The following is an 18,208-nucleotide window of genomic DNA, read 5'->3' as shown; positions in this document are numbered from 1 at the left end:
AGTCGCTTTTCTATTGAGTTTAAGAAATTAATTTTATATTTTTATTTTAAATTATAAATTTAATAATAATTAAAAATAAATTATAAAAAATAAAATATCTTAAATTATTTAACATGTAAAATATTAAAAAAAATAAATTTAAATTTAAAAATAAGATTAAAAAAATATTAATTTGTTATTATGTATAATAAAATTAATATAAAAATTTATTGATATTATTTAAAGATTAGTTATTTATAAATATTATTGAATTTATTTATTTTTTTAATCCTATTTAATTAGAAGCAAATTTAAAAAATTTATATCCAAAATATTTTTTTTATCTCCATCCATAATTCTAATAGATAAAAAATATAATTTTTCAATTTTATCTTGAACCTCTTTAATTATCTTTAATTTTATTATTTTTTAAGATTATTAATTTTTATTTTGATTATATTATCTCATCATATTATACAGTATCGTTTCTCTTATTATTATTATTATATTATTATGTTGCCTTGTTTTATTTTATTTTTTCTTCTTCTATTCATCCTAATCGCAATTGATTATCACCGTACCATTATTCCAACTCTCATTTTTGTTTGTCACTCTGATCTATAATTATCATGGTGTTAACTTTTGAGTTATTACAAATTTTCTAAAGGAATTTTTTTCTTCTTTGATTTAGATATCTAGATGTATACTTATTATATAGATCCTTATTATTTTTTAGCATTACTTGTTAAGTCATATTTTATTGCTTTCAGACAAAACTTAAGATAGCAACGATTCAGATTTTTCGTTAATCAAATTATAAAATTTGTCAACAATTATAAAAAAATAATATCAAATATTTTATATCTTCTTAAAAGAGTAATCAGCTTTTAAAGAGGAGTAAAAGAGGAAGAAAGAATTGGATACCAAACTTTCGTATCCCATTATATATTGGTATAGATAAATAGAAATAGATACAAAGAGAAAAAAATTAATAAAAATAGACAAAGACCTGAAAGAAGAGAATGGAATAAGGAAGAAGAACGAAGTGATTGAAAGTTATGTGTGGAATGAAAAAATAACCGCAATATAAATAAAAAAAATTTAATTGATAATTTACTTTTTTGACTTTTTTCAAAACAGAAGGATATATAAGTTACTCTTTATTAATAGGGTTAAGATTGGAAAGTGGAAATTGGACACCAAACTCCCATATTCCCTTTATATATTGTTATAAATATTTAATTTAAAGTACATTAAGATATTATAATAATATCTATAACAATATTATTTAGGACAATTATGAAAGGTTTATCGAATCAAAATTTAAGAAAAAATAAATTATTATTAATTGAATAAATATACATGATTCTTACCTATATTTGGATCATTCGGTCTATTACTTGGACCAACTTCACTGTTATTATTAGTATTGAATATTTAGAAAATTTGTTATTAGCATGAAAATATATTGTAAAAGATAATTCATATTAAATGATATACTAACTACATAAATTTATTAATGGGATGTATAACTTAACTGACACGCCTTCCTTCTGGCGAGGTATTGCTGCCTCTGTTCTTCGCTCATGTTTTGTCTTCGTCGCCTGGCATAGTCTTGCCAAGTCGGTCGACCACTTTTTTTGGTATCTGTGTCAACGGTAATTAATCAAAACAAACATATAAACATAGTTTCACACTTTTATTTAATGACGAAAAATAAATTATATTAGATGAAGTGATAAAGATGCATAAAAAGATGGATGAGAAATGAAGAAAATTTGTTTAGTAACAGCAACGTGAAGTGAGAAAGGATAAGGGAAGAAAGAGATATTTATTATAGAAATTATGACGTGGGGTAGATTATTAAAAAGGATAAAAATGGAAAAAAAGTTTTGGACACCAAAACAGGTTTTGCCATTATATATTGTTATAGATTAATTAAATAAATATACATTATTCTTACCTATATTTGGATCATTCGGTCTATTACTTGGACCAACTTCACTGTTATTATTAGTATCTGAATATTTAAAAAATTTGTTATTAGTATGAAAATATATTGTAAAAGATAATTCATATTAAATGATATACTAACTACATAAATTTATTAATGGGATGTATAACTTAACTGGCACGCCTTCCTTCTGGCGAGGTATTGCTGCCTCTGTCTTCGTTCATGTTTTGTCTTCATCGCCTGGCATAGTCTTGCGAAGTCGATCGACCACTTTCATTGGTATCCTGTGTCAACGGTAATTAATCAAAACAAACATATAAACATAGTTTCACACTTTTATTTAATGACGAAAAATAAATTATATTAGATGAAATGAGAAAGATGCATAAAAAGATGGATGATAAATGAAGGAAGTTTTTTCAGTATCAGCAACGTGAAGTGAGAAAGAATAAGGAAAGAAAGAGATATTTATTATAGAAGTTACGTGGAATTATAAAATAAGAGAGAACGTGAATGAAGATGAGGCAGTGAGAGTATTGTAATGCGGAATAACTGACGTGTGGTAGATTATTAAAAAGGATAAAAATGGAAAAAAATTTGGACACCAAAACAGGTTTTGTCATTATATATTGTTATAGATTTGTCATTATATATTGTTATAGATTTATTTTAATTTAATTATGTATGAATTTGCATGTACTTGAATATCAGTACTCTACATCATTAATTGTTTAGGAAATAAACATATTAATATTTTAACAAATCATTGGTAGGTACAATTTTTTAAAACTCTAATAAAATAATTAAAGTGAAGCTACAGAGTACATTGTACTCAGAATAAAACGGTACAAACTAAAACTAAGATAAAACTAAATAAAATATAATTTAAATGAATATCACAAAATATAATAAAATTTACCAAAAATTACTTACCAATATGACATATAATTTAATTGAACACTTCCTCCATCATAAATTATTCTTTTGTTCTTTTCATACATGCTTCTAAAACCTACATTTATCATAGTCATAGTCTATTTTAGGAAGTTATTTGAGTAAGAGAAGTAAAGAAAATTAAAGAAATGATAAAAAAAAATAAATTATTTAAGTGCAGGATTGAGAAAGAAGTTACGTGTGAATTTTTTTGTAACTGATAGTGAAATGCATAACTGTAAAGTTAGTTTTGGATTGTGTTGACACTTAACAGGGTTAAAATAGGAAAGAAAATTGGACACCAAACTTGAAGTTTTCGCATTATATATTGTTATAGATTATAGATATTGTAAAAAAAATACTACACACACATATATATAGGTATTTACTCAAATAAAGATATTAAAAATATCTTTTTATAAAAAATTTTATGTTAAAAGTATATTTTATTTATTTAGCAACACTTTAAAAGATAATAATATTTTTATAGCATATCAAATTAAATCCTATAATTTATTATCTAATGATAAAAAAGATGCATTTTCACATAAAAATAATTATAAAATTTTCATGATATTATTAACGAACCGAAACCCCAACCGGAGGGACTAGAAGGGGGAGCCCGGCGCCAGAGAACCTTGCTTTGGTGTGGGGCACCTGATTGACGCCAAAATCCCGAAGCCTAATTCCCATTTTCCATGGAATAAGTAGGATTCAGGTGATAACGGGGATAACCATTGCTGTGGGCGAGGCTTCCGAACCTTAACCTATGGCCACGATGCCGTACTTCCAATGGAGAAAGATTGAGTTGGAGGAATCTATAGGAGGCCCGCGCTTTTCAATCTAAGTCTTTTGTCTCTCTCTCTTTGAGACTAGGAATAATAAAGAGATTCGGATACTGGCTCGGCAACCCTTGGTAGGTCTAGAGTCCTACCAGACGAACCCCCCTGGCGCCGGGCTCCCCCTTCTAGTCCCTCCGGTTGGGGCCAAGGCCGAGAAGATTAGATAGTCAGTTCCTGGATCAAGTAGAAATGACTTAGTTACATAAGGAATATGGCGACGACAACAGCATGTCGTAGAAGGAGATAACAGGCGGTTTTCAGATACCGCTATACAATTACAACCCGTCTTTGCTCATCTATTGTGCTATTCTATTGGTATTCTCTATCCCATGGCATTCTCGGAAAATACAACATTTTTGTTACTTGACCAACCATCAGATGAGACAAAGTCTGAAAGGTCACTGTGCACCTGTTTAGGATAGTTACCCAGAACGTATTGAAGCTTACCTTATTAGAGAAGAAGAGCCTATGACTCCAGGTTGCTGAGTGGGTTCGCCTGTGATCTCGATAGACCAACTTGATGAACTTAGTAGATCTTTTTAGGAGGCTCCAATGACCATAGATAGGACCTATCCAATTTTTACAATGGATACGACCGAAAACGATATATGAGTTAATATATGCTCTAAAGTTGACTTTTTCTCGGAAGGAGGGAAATGACATAAGAGGGGATTCACAACTTATAGAACTAGATTAGATGGAGCTTTCTCTGGTCTCAGTTTAGCCGATCATTCCGCTGGCATCTTGCATTCATGCCTCGGATCACCATATATATATAAGTTACATATTGCGTACAATATCATAATGGAAACAACGCATATATATTTTGATTCGGTAATTAAAATTAATAAAATTAAATATTTTCAATAATTAAATTATGAATGATTTTGATACTACTTATTAGAATAAATAATTTTATAATTTAGATCATTTATATTATATCACCAAAAATACATATCATAATACGAAAGTGTATCTGTATTCATAAAAATGATTGAAGAGTTGTCTCAATCTTTCTCAATCAACACTTTTTATATTTCTGATAGAGCTGAATTGCAACTCTTCTGATGAAAAAAGAGCTACAGAATCAATCGATTTTGCTATGTTGGAAACTGAAACACTGAAGTCACTATTTATATTTAAACGTGTCACCCATTAAATCTTAAAGTCCAAATAAAAATAGTATCTCTGGTTTTATTCTCATTTAATTCCAAATCAAAAATAAAATGTGTCACCCATTGAATCTTAAAGTCCAAATAAAAATAGTATCTCTGGTTTTATTCTCATTTAATTCCAAATCAAAAATAATTATGACGTATTCAATTCAACATTTATGACAATAAATAAGATTACCATTATATAGATCATTTAATATAAAATAACACTATTTCATAATTGATATATATGTATTATCCACAGACAAATTACAAAATTGATAATTTCTGAATATATTACTCTCCAAGTCTCCATTATCAAATTGCTAGTCTAATTATACTCTCCAATCTCCATTTTCACAAAGATGTTTCCTTGTCAACCACTGCCGGCCGCAATCTACCAAAATTAAAATTATAAAAAGACCAAAAAAAGAGTTGAACATAAAAATTTGTATTTCAAACATTCAAAACTAACAAACTAATATTTACATTTAAAAAATAGAATAAAAATAAGAGTTAAATCTCAAAGTGGTCCCTAAACTTGCAATCGAGTCTCACGGTCGTCCCTAAACTTGCAATGACTTCAATATTATCCCTGAATTTAACAAAAATGACTCATGGTCGTCCCTAAAATATTTTTCGGGGAATATTCTTTAACGACGTGATGACGTGTATTGAGAGACACCATGGTGGATAGGTGACGTGACTGTTATCGTTAGTTGACTCAATTTAGTCCCTGAAGTAGTTTATAACCCTAGTCCCCAATTTGAGTTCCATCTGTGTCTACCATTAGAAGTCACCCGTTGTCTTCTTCTCTGCTCTCTTTTTTCTTCTTCTCCGCCACATCTCCTTCTTCTTCTTTCACTATTAGAAGACACTATTTTGTCATCTTCTATCTCCTTCATCCTCCTTTTCTCACCTTTCTTCTATCGCTCTCTCTATAAGTGCTGTAAACCCTAAATCCTTTTCTTCTTTTCCCATTTTCTAATTCCCCAAAATTTCGCAGTTTTATTCATGTATCTCCCAAGCTCCCTAATTCACTTGGAACCCTACCATTGTTTTTGACCCTGCGGTGCTTCTTGATCAATTGGATCGTTCTGAGGAAGCTAAAGCTCTAGTCTTTGAGGCCACTTCCAAGCTTGAATCTCAAAACAAAGAGCTTGCTCTTTTCTACTGTAAATTGCTTGAGTCACACTCCAAGCGAGGCTCACCGAAAGGTTTTGATGTTGCTTATTGTTACATGAACCAACTTTTTCGTAGTTCTTCCTCTGTTTACATAAAACGTAGGGCGTTTGAGTATATGGTTAGTGGTTTGTGTGCAATGGATAGGCCTCGTGAAGCCGATGATTTTGTTGAGGATTTGAGAGGCAATGATGGAGCGATTGACCCTTCAGCTTTTGAGTTGAAGTCCATTATGTATGGTTTTGGGAGGCTGGGGTGGTTCCATGATTTGCAGAGAGTTGTGGATCAAATGAAGTGAGGTGGCTTTGAGATTGATACTGTTTGCGCTAATATGGTTCTTTCAACTTTTGGCACTCAAGGTGAGCACATGGAAATGGTTTTCTGTCTTAAGAAGATAAGAAGCTCAGACATCTCATTCAACTCCTCAATCGACAATGGCAACTCATTCAGGAGGTAATCGACAGTGAAAATGGTTTCCGGACTTAAGGAGTTATTGGATTCTTGTGTGAGAGGTAATGGTGTAAGACTTATCGGAGGCTAAATTGAATTTGCATGGATGTCATTTGGGTTCTTCCTATTTGATTATGCTGTTTTGGTTGAAGGAGATGTGGCGGAGAAGAAGAAGAAGGAGAGCATAGAAGAAGAAAGAGAGTGACTTCTAATTGTGGACACAGATGGAACTCAAATTGGGGACTAAGGTTATAAACCACTTCAGGGACTGAATTGAGTCAAATAACAATAACAGTCACATTACCTATCCACCGTGGCGTCTCTCAGTACACGTCATCACGCCATTAAGGAATATTTCCCGGAAAATACTTTAGGGATGTGAATCACCTTTGTTAAATTCAGGGACAATATTAAAGCCATTGTATGTTTAGAGACGACCGTAAGACTCGATTGCAAGTTCAGGATCACTTTGAGATTTAACTCTAAAAATAAAGAGAAAATGACATATCTATGATAATAAATAAATGGTCTATTCAAATTTTATTTAGAAGATCATATAGGCTTTTTGGATGTTTTAAAGAGGAGAATGTAATCGTCTAAAATTTTTTTTCTTTCAACATCCACCTTGGTGAAAGTGTCTTTGTCACAAACCGTCTTCAAAGAACAACAAAATTCAAACCCATCAACAAAGTTATTTTGGCAAGTATTTAAGGGCAAATGCTAATGCGTTTTAGAGAAAGTAAGGAGTGCAGTGCTCTCTGAACTGTATTCTAAACCCTAAACCTTAAATTATAAGTTCTAAATCTGAACCATTGATATAAAATATAATAAATAAAAAATAATATTTATTTAATTAATAAAAGGTAGAAGGCTAGTAAAAAATGTTTAAAAATGAACCAAAAGAGAAGAAACTTCATGCAAATGTAACAACAATATCTAAAAAAAAATACCAAACAGGTCTCAGATTTTATTATCAAACAACAAAATCAAGAGGCTTTAACCAAAACCTTAATTTATTTTACTTAACAAATAAAACACAATAATAACAATATCTTAAGCATATTAATTTGTCTTCGACATAACATAAGCATTCAAAAAAAAAAAAAATACAATATGATAACATTGAATTTGGGGCACCTAAGCAACAAAGGCAGACATGGGCGAAGACAAGTGACGGTAGCGACAACAATAAAAAGGAGAGGGAGCTGCCAATGTTGTAAATAGGGTGGAAAGGAGCAACGACATAGCGAACAAGTAGAAGGTGGTGGAGGGTATCGCAAACCAACCAAATATGCCGATGATGGAGGGGGACGACTGTCTTGCAAACAAAGATGGAGTGGACAACAGCTCTGCAAAACATGGAGGATCAAACTCCTTTAAGTAAAAAAAAAAATAGAGAAAAACTCTGCGTACAAGCAATTAGGGCTTGTAAGAAGTCACCAAAAAAAAATTAGGGCTTGTAAGTATTACAAGTCAATTAAACTCTAATCCCCAAAATTCGCTGTAAGTGCTACATTCTTTACACGCGCTACATCCCTTCTTCTTCTCCTTCTTTTTCGATCGTTCTTTTCTCCCCCTTTCTCACTGGTTTGTTCTTCGTCGTTGACGTTAGTTCCTCCACATACTGTTACGGCACGTTTTCATTGCACCTTCTTCTTCTTCTTGCTGCACATTCTTCTTCCTCTTCTTCTTCTTCTTCTTTTCTTCTTCTTCTTCTTCATTGCACTTTCTTCTTCTTCTTCTGCACGTTCTTCTTCTTTCTTTTTTCTTCTTCTTGCTGCACCTTCTTCTTCTTTAGGATTTAAGAAAATTCAGAACTCTTTCTCTTTCTCCTCCTCATCTTCTGCTGCTTCTTCTTCTTCAAAAACGATTTTACCATGAAAAATCGAAAAAAAAAAGAGAAAACAGAGAGAAAAGACGTAAATGAAGAAGAAGAAGAAGAGGAAAACGAGGAAGAAGAACGTGCAGAAACGAAAGAAAAGGAGAAGAAGAGTAAGAGGAAGAAGAACGTGCAGCAAGAAGAAGAAGAAAAATTTCAGAAACCATGAAAATCGAAAAAAAAAAAAACGAAGAGGAAGAGGAAGAGGAAGAGGAAGAGGAAGAAGACGAAGACGAAGAAGAAGAGAAGAAGAAGAAGAAGAAGACGAAGAGGAACCGTTTGAGTGGGGCGCGTGTAGTTACGCTCCATTCAAAATGAGTTAATGCGCGTGTTAATGAAGTTTGGGCTGATAACTTGTAAAACTTGTACGGCCTTTTTACTTGTATGTGTAGCAGGCCCAATGCGAAAAGCAACAGGCCCATAATCAAGCATTTTCTCATCCAATCCCATTTTGGAGCATTATACCTTTGGACATTTCATAATCTAATTTTTTAACCCATTATTTACCTATATGTCTTGTTTTCTTTATTAATAAATTACAGTGATAGCGTGCCTTCTATAAATACAAAAGTAAATCGCATCATTAAAAATTGTTTTATGTATTTTTAAAAAATGGTTAAATGGTACTTGTAGTACGAAATTGAACAAAAAATAAAATAAAATAAAACGATTCTACCCAATGCAATTTAAGCATGTATTTTAAAAAGCAATGGAGTTTAAATCGCATTAGGGGTTTGGGTTCAACAAAAACGGGAGACATAGTGTGCCAGTATGATTTAAAAGCAAATAAACAAAACCAATTTGATGATGTAATAAGATTAACAAAACCTATTTTTGATGCAATTTATTAGGGAGATATTTAAATGGTAAGATATATAAATAAGAGAAATATCCTTTTGATATGTCTTACTATTGTAGGATTTAGGAGCCATAATGTGAATAATGGCCCTGATTTTTGCATAGTAATTAAAATGTTAGCACGTATATATGAATTTAAGCAGGTCCTATATGAAATCAATGAGTTGATGAATTCTCTTTCTCATCGTCACTATCTCTAAGGTGCTCTTTCAATGGCTGTCCTAGAGTTCCCCAGTTTGTATTGTCCCATGATGGATCAATTTCTGGGAGTTCATAGTCATCTGGACGCAATGACAATTGGAACTCAGGTAACTCTGGCAATGCTTGAACACCCCTGCAACATCATTAATTACCAAAATGCCATTATTGGATGACTCTCATGCAGATGTTCTCATGCAAAATTGATAGTTATGAATTATTAGATAATAACTTAATCAAACATGTTAAATTATTAAATAGTTTTTAATTATCTACTTTATTCATACACGAGGTCAACTCATTTTTCTTTTATAATTAGATATGGTGCAAGCCTATACCAACTCTATATGTCTAATGTCTATTGTCTGTAATTCTTAGATAAATAAAGAAGTAAATAAAGTTTTTCTTTAAGACAGCAAAAAATTTGTATGATTTTATATTGTCTTTATTCTATTACCAAATAGGTTTGTATGGCAATGCTCTTGTATTTCTAAACTAAAATAGTTATAGAAAAGAGACACAAATGATGTAGTTGTAGGTATGGAAACAAAAGAATATCCTTACTTCTGTTGGTCCAAAAGGAAGGCATACATTTGGGATTTCCTTGATGCAACATCAGGAATTTTCTGATGTAAATGCTTCATAACACCCCAGAGTGGAGGAGCCCTTCAAATAAATGAATAAATAAACATATGATAATTAAAGTGTGTGAATGCAAGGAGAAAATCAAAGATAAAAAAGCAACCTTGTGACTGGAGCTGCAAGACAAAAGGTTAGGCAAGCCTTCTTGCTTTCCGCCAGAAGTTGTTGTGCCGCAAGAAAACAAGAAACGGCGCTGAGGTTGTTGCTGGCTTCGTTACCCTTGTCAAGGATCAGACCATGGTAGTAATATGCTGCGGCCTGATAACATTTCTAAAATTGGTTAGGATAGTTACTACAAACCTTGGATTAAGATTACATTTTTCTTTTCCGACCCTCAAATCAAGCTTATCTTTTAATTCTGTTGGTGCTTAATGCTAAAGAAAAGTTCAGTTTTCAGTATTTCCTGTAGTTGCAATGTTATCTAATCTTTCATATTAAAAAAATAATTTGTTCTTTGTTGTTTAAGAGTTAACCTTGGTTATTAAAAGAAGTGTGATACTTTAAAGCTGTGGTACAGAATTTATTTGGTGTATTATTTACAGTGTGAACACACCACCTTAATATATAGTTGCAAAAAGTCTTTTATTGAAAATATGATGTTTGACTGAGAAATATGACAAGGGACAAAAATTTGGCTTGAAGTAAATTCAAGTCAAGAACATGATGCATGATACAATATATTCAAGATCACATGCGGCACCGAAAAAAAAGTTCAATCTAGGCATGTGATATTTTGTCTAGGAGGATTGAAGACAGAAGCTCATGTTGTTTCTGTTATGATCTTTCTAGAATGAGAAAGATGTCCTCAAGGTACCTTAAAATACTATGGGAAAGGACAGATTAACAGTAACATTACTAACCTTGGATTCAAGGAATTTCCATTTAATGAACTTGAGATGCTTCTTTCCATGGCCTTGGTTGAGTTCACATCCTGTCAAGCAATGATAAGCCTGCTCAACAATGTAAACTTTGTTGATAAGTTTCTGCCAAATAATCTCTTAAACAAGTTTAAGACGCAAATATACCTGACTAAAGTAGAGCAATTGTTCACATGCCAACCTCCTCTTCACAGACAAAGTTGCCTTCTGAGATTCCACCGCAAGACCAAGCTGAATTTCAGTTCCCTGAAATTCACGGCCAAGTTTTGTTTTTGAACAAAAGAGCTCAACACAATAAGTGGAACAAGAACAACAACAAGTAAACAGAAAAATAAAAAAAGAACAAAAAAAATATAAAAGAAATAATCATAAAGAAGTTCATCAACTATTTTTTGTGCTCCTCCTTTCTATAATGTATTCCTGATTTTGTACTCCTAATTTTGTACTTATGAAAACATCTCCAACCACTCTAAACTTACTAAAATTCTGTCAATCCGACTGCAAGATCGACCGCTAAACTATGTAAATCAATTGTGAGGAACATTTTCGACAACAAATTACCTGGCCTAATGCTTGAATAGCTATAGCCTCCAATACACCATCCTTCAAGTCCTGGGGCAAAACTTTCCTGTATTTTGTTTCAAGTCAATTTCTGAAGTGTCTTCATCAATACTGGTCTACAACTGGTTCAGTAACCCCATTTTCGACACACGAAATACTATCTTTTCAAAATGGTCCCTCAAAAATTGATAATTATCCTGTTATATCCGAAAGGTTGATCCTGTTTGACAAATTCATAGGATAATTCTCAATATTTGAGGGATTAGTTTGTCTTTGAACCAATCTTTCTCAAAAATGATGGTTTACTAGTATGTTGACATACTTGATTTCGGCGGGTATCCAAGTAAGAATATTCCGGACGCAGAACTCGAGGTATCCGGATGCCTTGAGTAACAAGTCAACTGCTTCTCTCTTGCTATCTAAGATCACAAAAGTGAAAGTTTCACTAATTGAACTCATTACTCGATTATGATTCGATTTTGATCTTGTATGTATGCTAGAAGCTTAATTAATATGTTGACACAGAACCTGAACATACAACCCTGAATCCAGAGCCTGAATTGTCTTTCGGAATCATCAGCGAATCGGCTTCGGATAGCGTCAGCATAGCCAAAAGATGAACAGCAGATAGAATCTCAAACCAGACATTTGCTATACTGCTATCCTGCAAAATTCGACACTACCATGTTCAAGAAAGCAAGGGTGGAAAAAAAAATTAAATATTAATAATCATTTAGAATGAGGTAGATGATGTGTTCATACTTGTCGAAAATCTTCAAGATTTTTCCACTTGAATTCAATTAGTCCCTCAAGGCCATGCTCTATAACACAAGAAAGTTAACAACACTTTAGAGATAGTGAGAAGAACATGGAAGGAAACATTGTAAATGTTAATTTGTGAAACCTTTCTTGGTAAGACCAATCAGAAGAGATAAGTATTCATTCAAAGCTCTCTTCAATTCAGCAACGGCTGTTCCACCTGCATCAATTCATACCCAACCTTCAATCTGGAATAAGTTTTACATTACCATTCATTCCTAAAGAAATTTGTACATGTTAATGGTTGAAAGAGGTAGAGTCATTATGGAACATAAAAATATTTTGTGAATTACATACCCTCTTAGATTTGTTCTTTAATTCCTCTAAGGAAAATGTCTCCGGGTACATTAATAAAAAAAGAAAAAATGCTATGCACAAAAAATTAGCCACCAAATCATGACAACAACGGTGACATAAAAAATTTATACGCACCAGTATCTTCAGCAACCAATGCTATCTGATTTCTCAGCGAGGACAATTTATGAGCAAGATCCTTAGGGACTACTCCTTTGAGTTCCCTTTGAAGATCACATTGAACTGGAATTCTTGTTGATGGAGCCAAGATCACAACTTCAGGGAACCTTGATTTCTTCTTTCTATACACTGAGTAAGTGCACCCCATTGTTATTATTATTATTACTATTATTATTCTTCACTCCTCCTTTCTTCAAGCACAACAACATCCTAACATAAATGAATCACACACAAACCTTATTAAGTCCATCATGCCAAAAATCTTGGCATTAATTATGATATAGCATTGAATGAAACGGATGGGAGTTAAAAACTTAAACTAAGCTTAGTTGGCACTTGGCACATTTTTTTTAACAGCAGAGAAGTGCTGGATTTCTGATGCAAGATGGATGAAGAATCAATATGAGTAGCATCATCTAGCCACATCTATCAAATTAACATATACTTTTTATATATTAAAAAAAAATAAAAAATAAAAAAAAAAACAGTTGCACCAATGCACATATACATGTGTAGGACAGAAAGGACAGTTAAAACAGGTAGATTTAGATGTGTCTGAAATCATGCATACAGTTACAGATCATAGTTACTAAAGAAAAATACAATCATTAATAATATTATAGATTGAATATTATGAAATTATGAACGAGTATATATATATATATACCATATAGTATATAGTATATGAGATGATGATGATGATTGATGAGAGACAAAGTTTGGAAGAAGTGAGTGGATGCAGAGAGGGAAGGTTCTTGAACACGCACAACATTATGGTAATAATAATATTATGACTTAGGAGTATAGAATCTGAGTGAATCGAAAAAAAGCTCAGGAACCGAGACAAGTCTCACATGGCCATAGCGTAGAAATCTCTGCTTCGATGAAAGAATCACGTTCAAGTCTTTAATTTTTTATTTTTATTTTTATTTTTAATTTTTTCTTTATATATAGTTTAATATATATATATATATATATAGATATATATACTGAGTCAAATTAATTAAGTTCTAAATTTCTAATAATAGAGCTCTATATGTTGGGATCTTAAAGAGATATTTAAAAGTCGCATACTTATTCGAGTAAAATTAAAGTTAGAATGTTATTAAAAGAATATGAACAATTATGCTAAAACATTAATATTTTCGTTTTTGAGAAAGTATGGATAAGTGAATTTTAGTTTGTCAACTTTAGTGTTTAGGTTTATAATTTAAATTTAGGATTAAAAATTTATAAAGATAAAACACGTTCATAAACTAAATTTATTGTAATATTACGTGAAAGTCTCAACAAAAAAGATTACGTGCAAGTCCTTTTGCTTATTTATATGTAAATTGATATATTCGATTTAGGGATTTTGAATATAATTCGAATCAACTTGATTCAATTTAGTAATTTCAAGAAAAAATCGAGTAGATAACTTCGATTTAGTAAGTTTTATACGTTGGGTTGAGAAGTACATAGTAAATTAAATCTATGGGTTTCGAATTGTGTTTATACTAAATTGAAATAAGTGGTTTTGATTTACCATCCCTACTAAATTAAATTCATTAGCTTCGATTTATAGCCATTGAAGATCATTGGTACATCGATATCAATAGAGTCAATTTACTTGTATGAGGTCTATATATAGAGTTCGAATTGAACTGGTTCGAATTACTAATCACTCTCACCCAACCCTACCACAATCAAACCTGAACGAAAATTTTGGCAATATACTCAACAAACTTCAAATCTGAACACATAGAGGACGATCCAAACCGTATCTATCGGTTAGATGGAGTCGCGCATATTGTTAGTGCCTTCCATGAATAGGTTAGTGAATGAAAATTTTTTTTCAATATAATTTAGTCATGCTAGTAATGTTAACATGCTTCCTCTAGTAGTTGTTTATAGACCTTAGTTAGAAATTAGGAAATTAATTTTTTCAATATAAACGGTGGTTAGAAGTAGTGATTTATTAGCAAAAATTTGAAATGGTACCTAAAAATATTAGTTAGAGTAGTGATTGTAGGTTCTGTTAAATTTTTTAAGTTATTAGTTTTATATTTAGCGAAAAGTAGTTTAGGCCTCTCTTCCTTTGCGAACAAATAGCTCGGCCAATCTCCCATAAGTGGACTTCACCAACGAACACACTGAAAGGTACCTTACACCCTTTAGTATCGAGTTTATACACTCCGAGATATTTGTAGTCATATGCCCGAATCTCCAACCTTCGTCCCGAGCTCAGTCACACATTGTAGGGTCTTTAGAGCAGAGGATGTCGAACCAGTAGTGAAACTCGACCTCAGTCTCACTGAAAACCTTCATGCATCTTTGTCGTTGAAACTTAGGGCAAAATTCGCAGCCACGTAACGGATACAAAATGTCCGGTATGCATTAGGCAGAAGCCAACCACCATCAGGAGCCTCCAATGCAGCCTTTATCCCATTGTGCCTATTCAATATGACTAGAATACTCGGTTGAAGCATTACATGCTGCCAAATGTGAGATAGAAAGAATGATCATGATTCTGCATTCTCACCCTCCACAAGTGCGAATGCAACAGGAATGATATTGGAGTTGCCGTCCTGAGCAATCGTGATGAGCAGTGTTCCCCCGTATTTACCGTACAAATGAGTCTTGTCGACACTAACCAATGGCTTGCAATGACGGAAGGCCTCGATACACGGTGGGAATGTCCAAAAAAGCCGATGGAAATAAGCTGATGTCTCATCCACTTGCCCACCGACTCGCATAGGACTCGTCCTTAACAATGCGACACTACCTGGCATCATGATCTGCACACCCAGTACCTATTACGGCAAATCATTATATGTCTTTTTCTAATCTTCGTAAATTTGTGCCACGACCTTCTACTTAGCCAACCAAACTCTCCTGTAAGTCGGCCTAAAATTGAAATATGCCTCTGTTGCATTCTGTAGTACCTTGATCGAGACGGCATCATCAGCTCTAATCATAGGCAGTATGAAGGCCGATATCACATGATAATCAAGCATCCTGTGGTCACTAGATATCGATATAGCCAAACAAGTATGAGGTCTATTGTACCGTTTTATCTCCCAAATACTTCTGTGCTGGCAGAGACTGATCTGAATCATCCAATGTGCACCCTTTGCCGGATTCCTTACACTTCCCATAGTACTTGCGATGATCGGATTCCAACACTTTTTACTCAACCCACGGCGGATGCTATAAGTCTTCACGCTTAACAGGACCTCTTTTTTATCCTGAAATTGCTGACTAACCTAGAACTCATCTAGAGCTCCTGTATTTTGTGTATCGCTAGCCCCAAAACCAACAGGTACTCCCGGATCCCATTGCTGTACCATGGCATCCAAGTCCAAAGTTGAAAAGTGTGAGGGTACTGTTGAATTCCTGAACTAGATGCTCCACTACCCACAACTGGAGTAGTCCTTGCTATGTCATCATCACTATCATTAGCAATCGTGGAGGGCTCCACATCATTATCATCATCATGCAGTACATCCTCAACATCATTCGGTACTTCACCCTCTCCGGAAACCGAGACCATAACAGAGTACCGGCCATCGCAATTGCAAGCTCACCCAAGGGTCGAGTATCACCTATTTCTCCATCACGACTGCGGTTTAGATCATCTGCAAAGGACGGAGATGCAACTAAAACTGCCTCATTTGCAATCACCGGCACATATGACAAGGCACCAAGAGGCACTGAACTAGAGCAGGTTGGCATTGCTGAGGATTAAGGATTTTGGTTCGAACCTCCTGAACTACAAACCATATCTACAAGCTTGGCGATAGCTCAAGGGTCCTCACCTCGGGAAACTGACGACGACAATGGAATAGAACTTGCAAATCTTCGTCACTGCCTATGACAAATGAATCGTACTTCACATCATCGCACAACACAAAAATTGGGATTCTGTAGAATAACTTCTCCACACGCCATGTAGCCCCATTTTTTGGAGTATAGTATTCGGAAACTTGGTGAAACTCGTCAAAGGTTTGGGAAAAATACTCAATGGATCCTTATTAGTAAATTTAATTTTCGATCGCATTTTTTTCTTAATCGACCTTCTATAGTGCACCATAACTAAAAATCTCTCATCACCAGCCATTGTGAGTCCCACTATAATGAGAAATTCACGTTCAACTCGTATTTTTATAAGTTAGGAATATACTAAATTAAATTAATTTCTTTCGATTTATACATGTAGGACATTTCATAGTAAATCGAACCTATTGGACTCGATTTACCACTAGTCACTATTGAGTATAAATTGACTTTATTTCATTTGATTTACTTAGGGTAACTAAATCAAAATTATTTAATTCGATTTAGTAGTGCTCAATGTAATTCAAAGCATCTTGATTCGATTTAGTTCAAGTTAGCCTAATTTGAATTCAATGAATTCGATTTACATGTAAATCCGGTGCATCAACTAATTTGAATCAAATACATTCGATTTAATACTATCAAGTCAAATTCAAATTTATTTACATAAAAACATGCATGGAAACATTTACGTAACGTTTTTGAATTTGGGGGATTCATGTAAAATTTACAGAGTAAATCCCCAAAGTGGTCCTCCGGATTGGGCCCATGCACCAATGTTGTCCCTCAATTTCCAAATGCTCTAAATGCACCCTCCAATTTGAGCTCCTTGCGAAATCCTGGTCCTTCCACCCAATTTCGGCATGACTCAGCAGCCGGAGCGCTGAGCTGGCGATTCCACCTCCACGTAGGTCACCTTAAACGGCTAGCTGATGTGGAATATGATCCAAAAATCCCCAAATTAGTCCCTGGTACCAATTATAAACCCTAACGTAGTTCTTCCTTCTTCCTCTATGAATTAGTTCGTCATCCAGCTTAAGGTCTTCGGCTTCTACCCTCTGCTTGGTCTGACTGTTGTTCGATTTCATCCTATTATTCTTCTTCTTCCTCCTCTCCCACTATGAGTGACAGTCACGCTTCTAGAAGGTTGAATTGCTTATCTGCGACCAGAAACTGGAAAAGGAACAATGTGCGTAGCCGGCATTCAGCAGTTCCAGAGTGGTGCGGTTGTGGGTGCAGGCCTGTCCTTCGGTGGTCAGGGACGAAGACTCATCTTAATAAGCCGTTCTTCGGGTGTCCGAATTATAATGTGAGTGCATTTACTGGCTGAAATTTCAAGTGTTGGTTATTTGAGGTAGTTGTTTGATAAGGTTGATGCATATCTGCAGACTAGTGAAAAGAATTGGTGTGGGTTATTTGTCTAGGCAGACTCTGTACATGATGAGGTGCCGGTGAAGTCTGATGAAGAAGATGAGCATGGTGGGATGAAGATGAACATTGCATGGAAGGTGGATAAACTGGAAGCAGATGTGAAAAATGTAAAAGTGATGGTCCAAGTGCTTGGTTTAGGGGTATTCGTGTTATTT

General features: G+C 33.7%; 1 protein-coding gene across 2 annotated transcripts; it reads right to left on the bottom strand.

The window, feature by feature from the left end:
* On the bottom strand, positions 9,256 to 13,576 carry LOC107648367. 2 transcript variants are annotated; one of them, XM_021104868.1, is made up of 12 exons: positions 13,471 to 13,576; positions 12,762 to 13,013; positions 12,415 to 12,489; positions 12,273 to 12,331; positions 12,039 to 12,174; positions 11,833 to 11,929; positions 11,511 to 11,577; positions 11,097 to 11,195; positions 10,932 to 11,021; positions 10,175 to 10,329; positions 9,994 to 10,095; positions 9,256 to 9,565 (listed from the first exon to the last, which is right to left on the bottom strand). In XM_021104868.1, the coding sequence occupies exons 2-12, from the start codon at positions 12,949 to 12,951 to the stop codon at positions 9,388 to 9,390; spliced, it is 1,248 nt and encodes a 415-aa protein (XP_020960527.1). In that variant the 5' UTR covers positions 12,952 to 13,013; positions 13,471 to 13,576; the 3' UTR covers positions 9,256 to 9,387. The 2 variants fall into 2 exon arrangements, with proteins under 2 accessions (XP_020960527.1, XP_016207748.1); XM_016352262.2 differs by lacking the exon at positions 13,471 to 13,576 and having other exon boundaries at positions 12,762 to 13,406.

Source organism: Arachis ipaensis, chromosome B06, assembly GCF_000816755.2.
Source record: "Arachis ipaensis cultivar K30076 chromosome B06, Araip1.1, whole genome shotgun sequence".
Taxonomy (NCBI): Eukaryota; Viridiplantae; Streptophyta; class Magnoliopsida; order Fabales; family Fabaceae; genus Arachis; species Arachis ipaensis.
The sequence above is the reverse complement of the archived record's forward strand: the minus strand, read 5'-3'. Positions and strand labels throughout refer to the sequence as shown.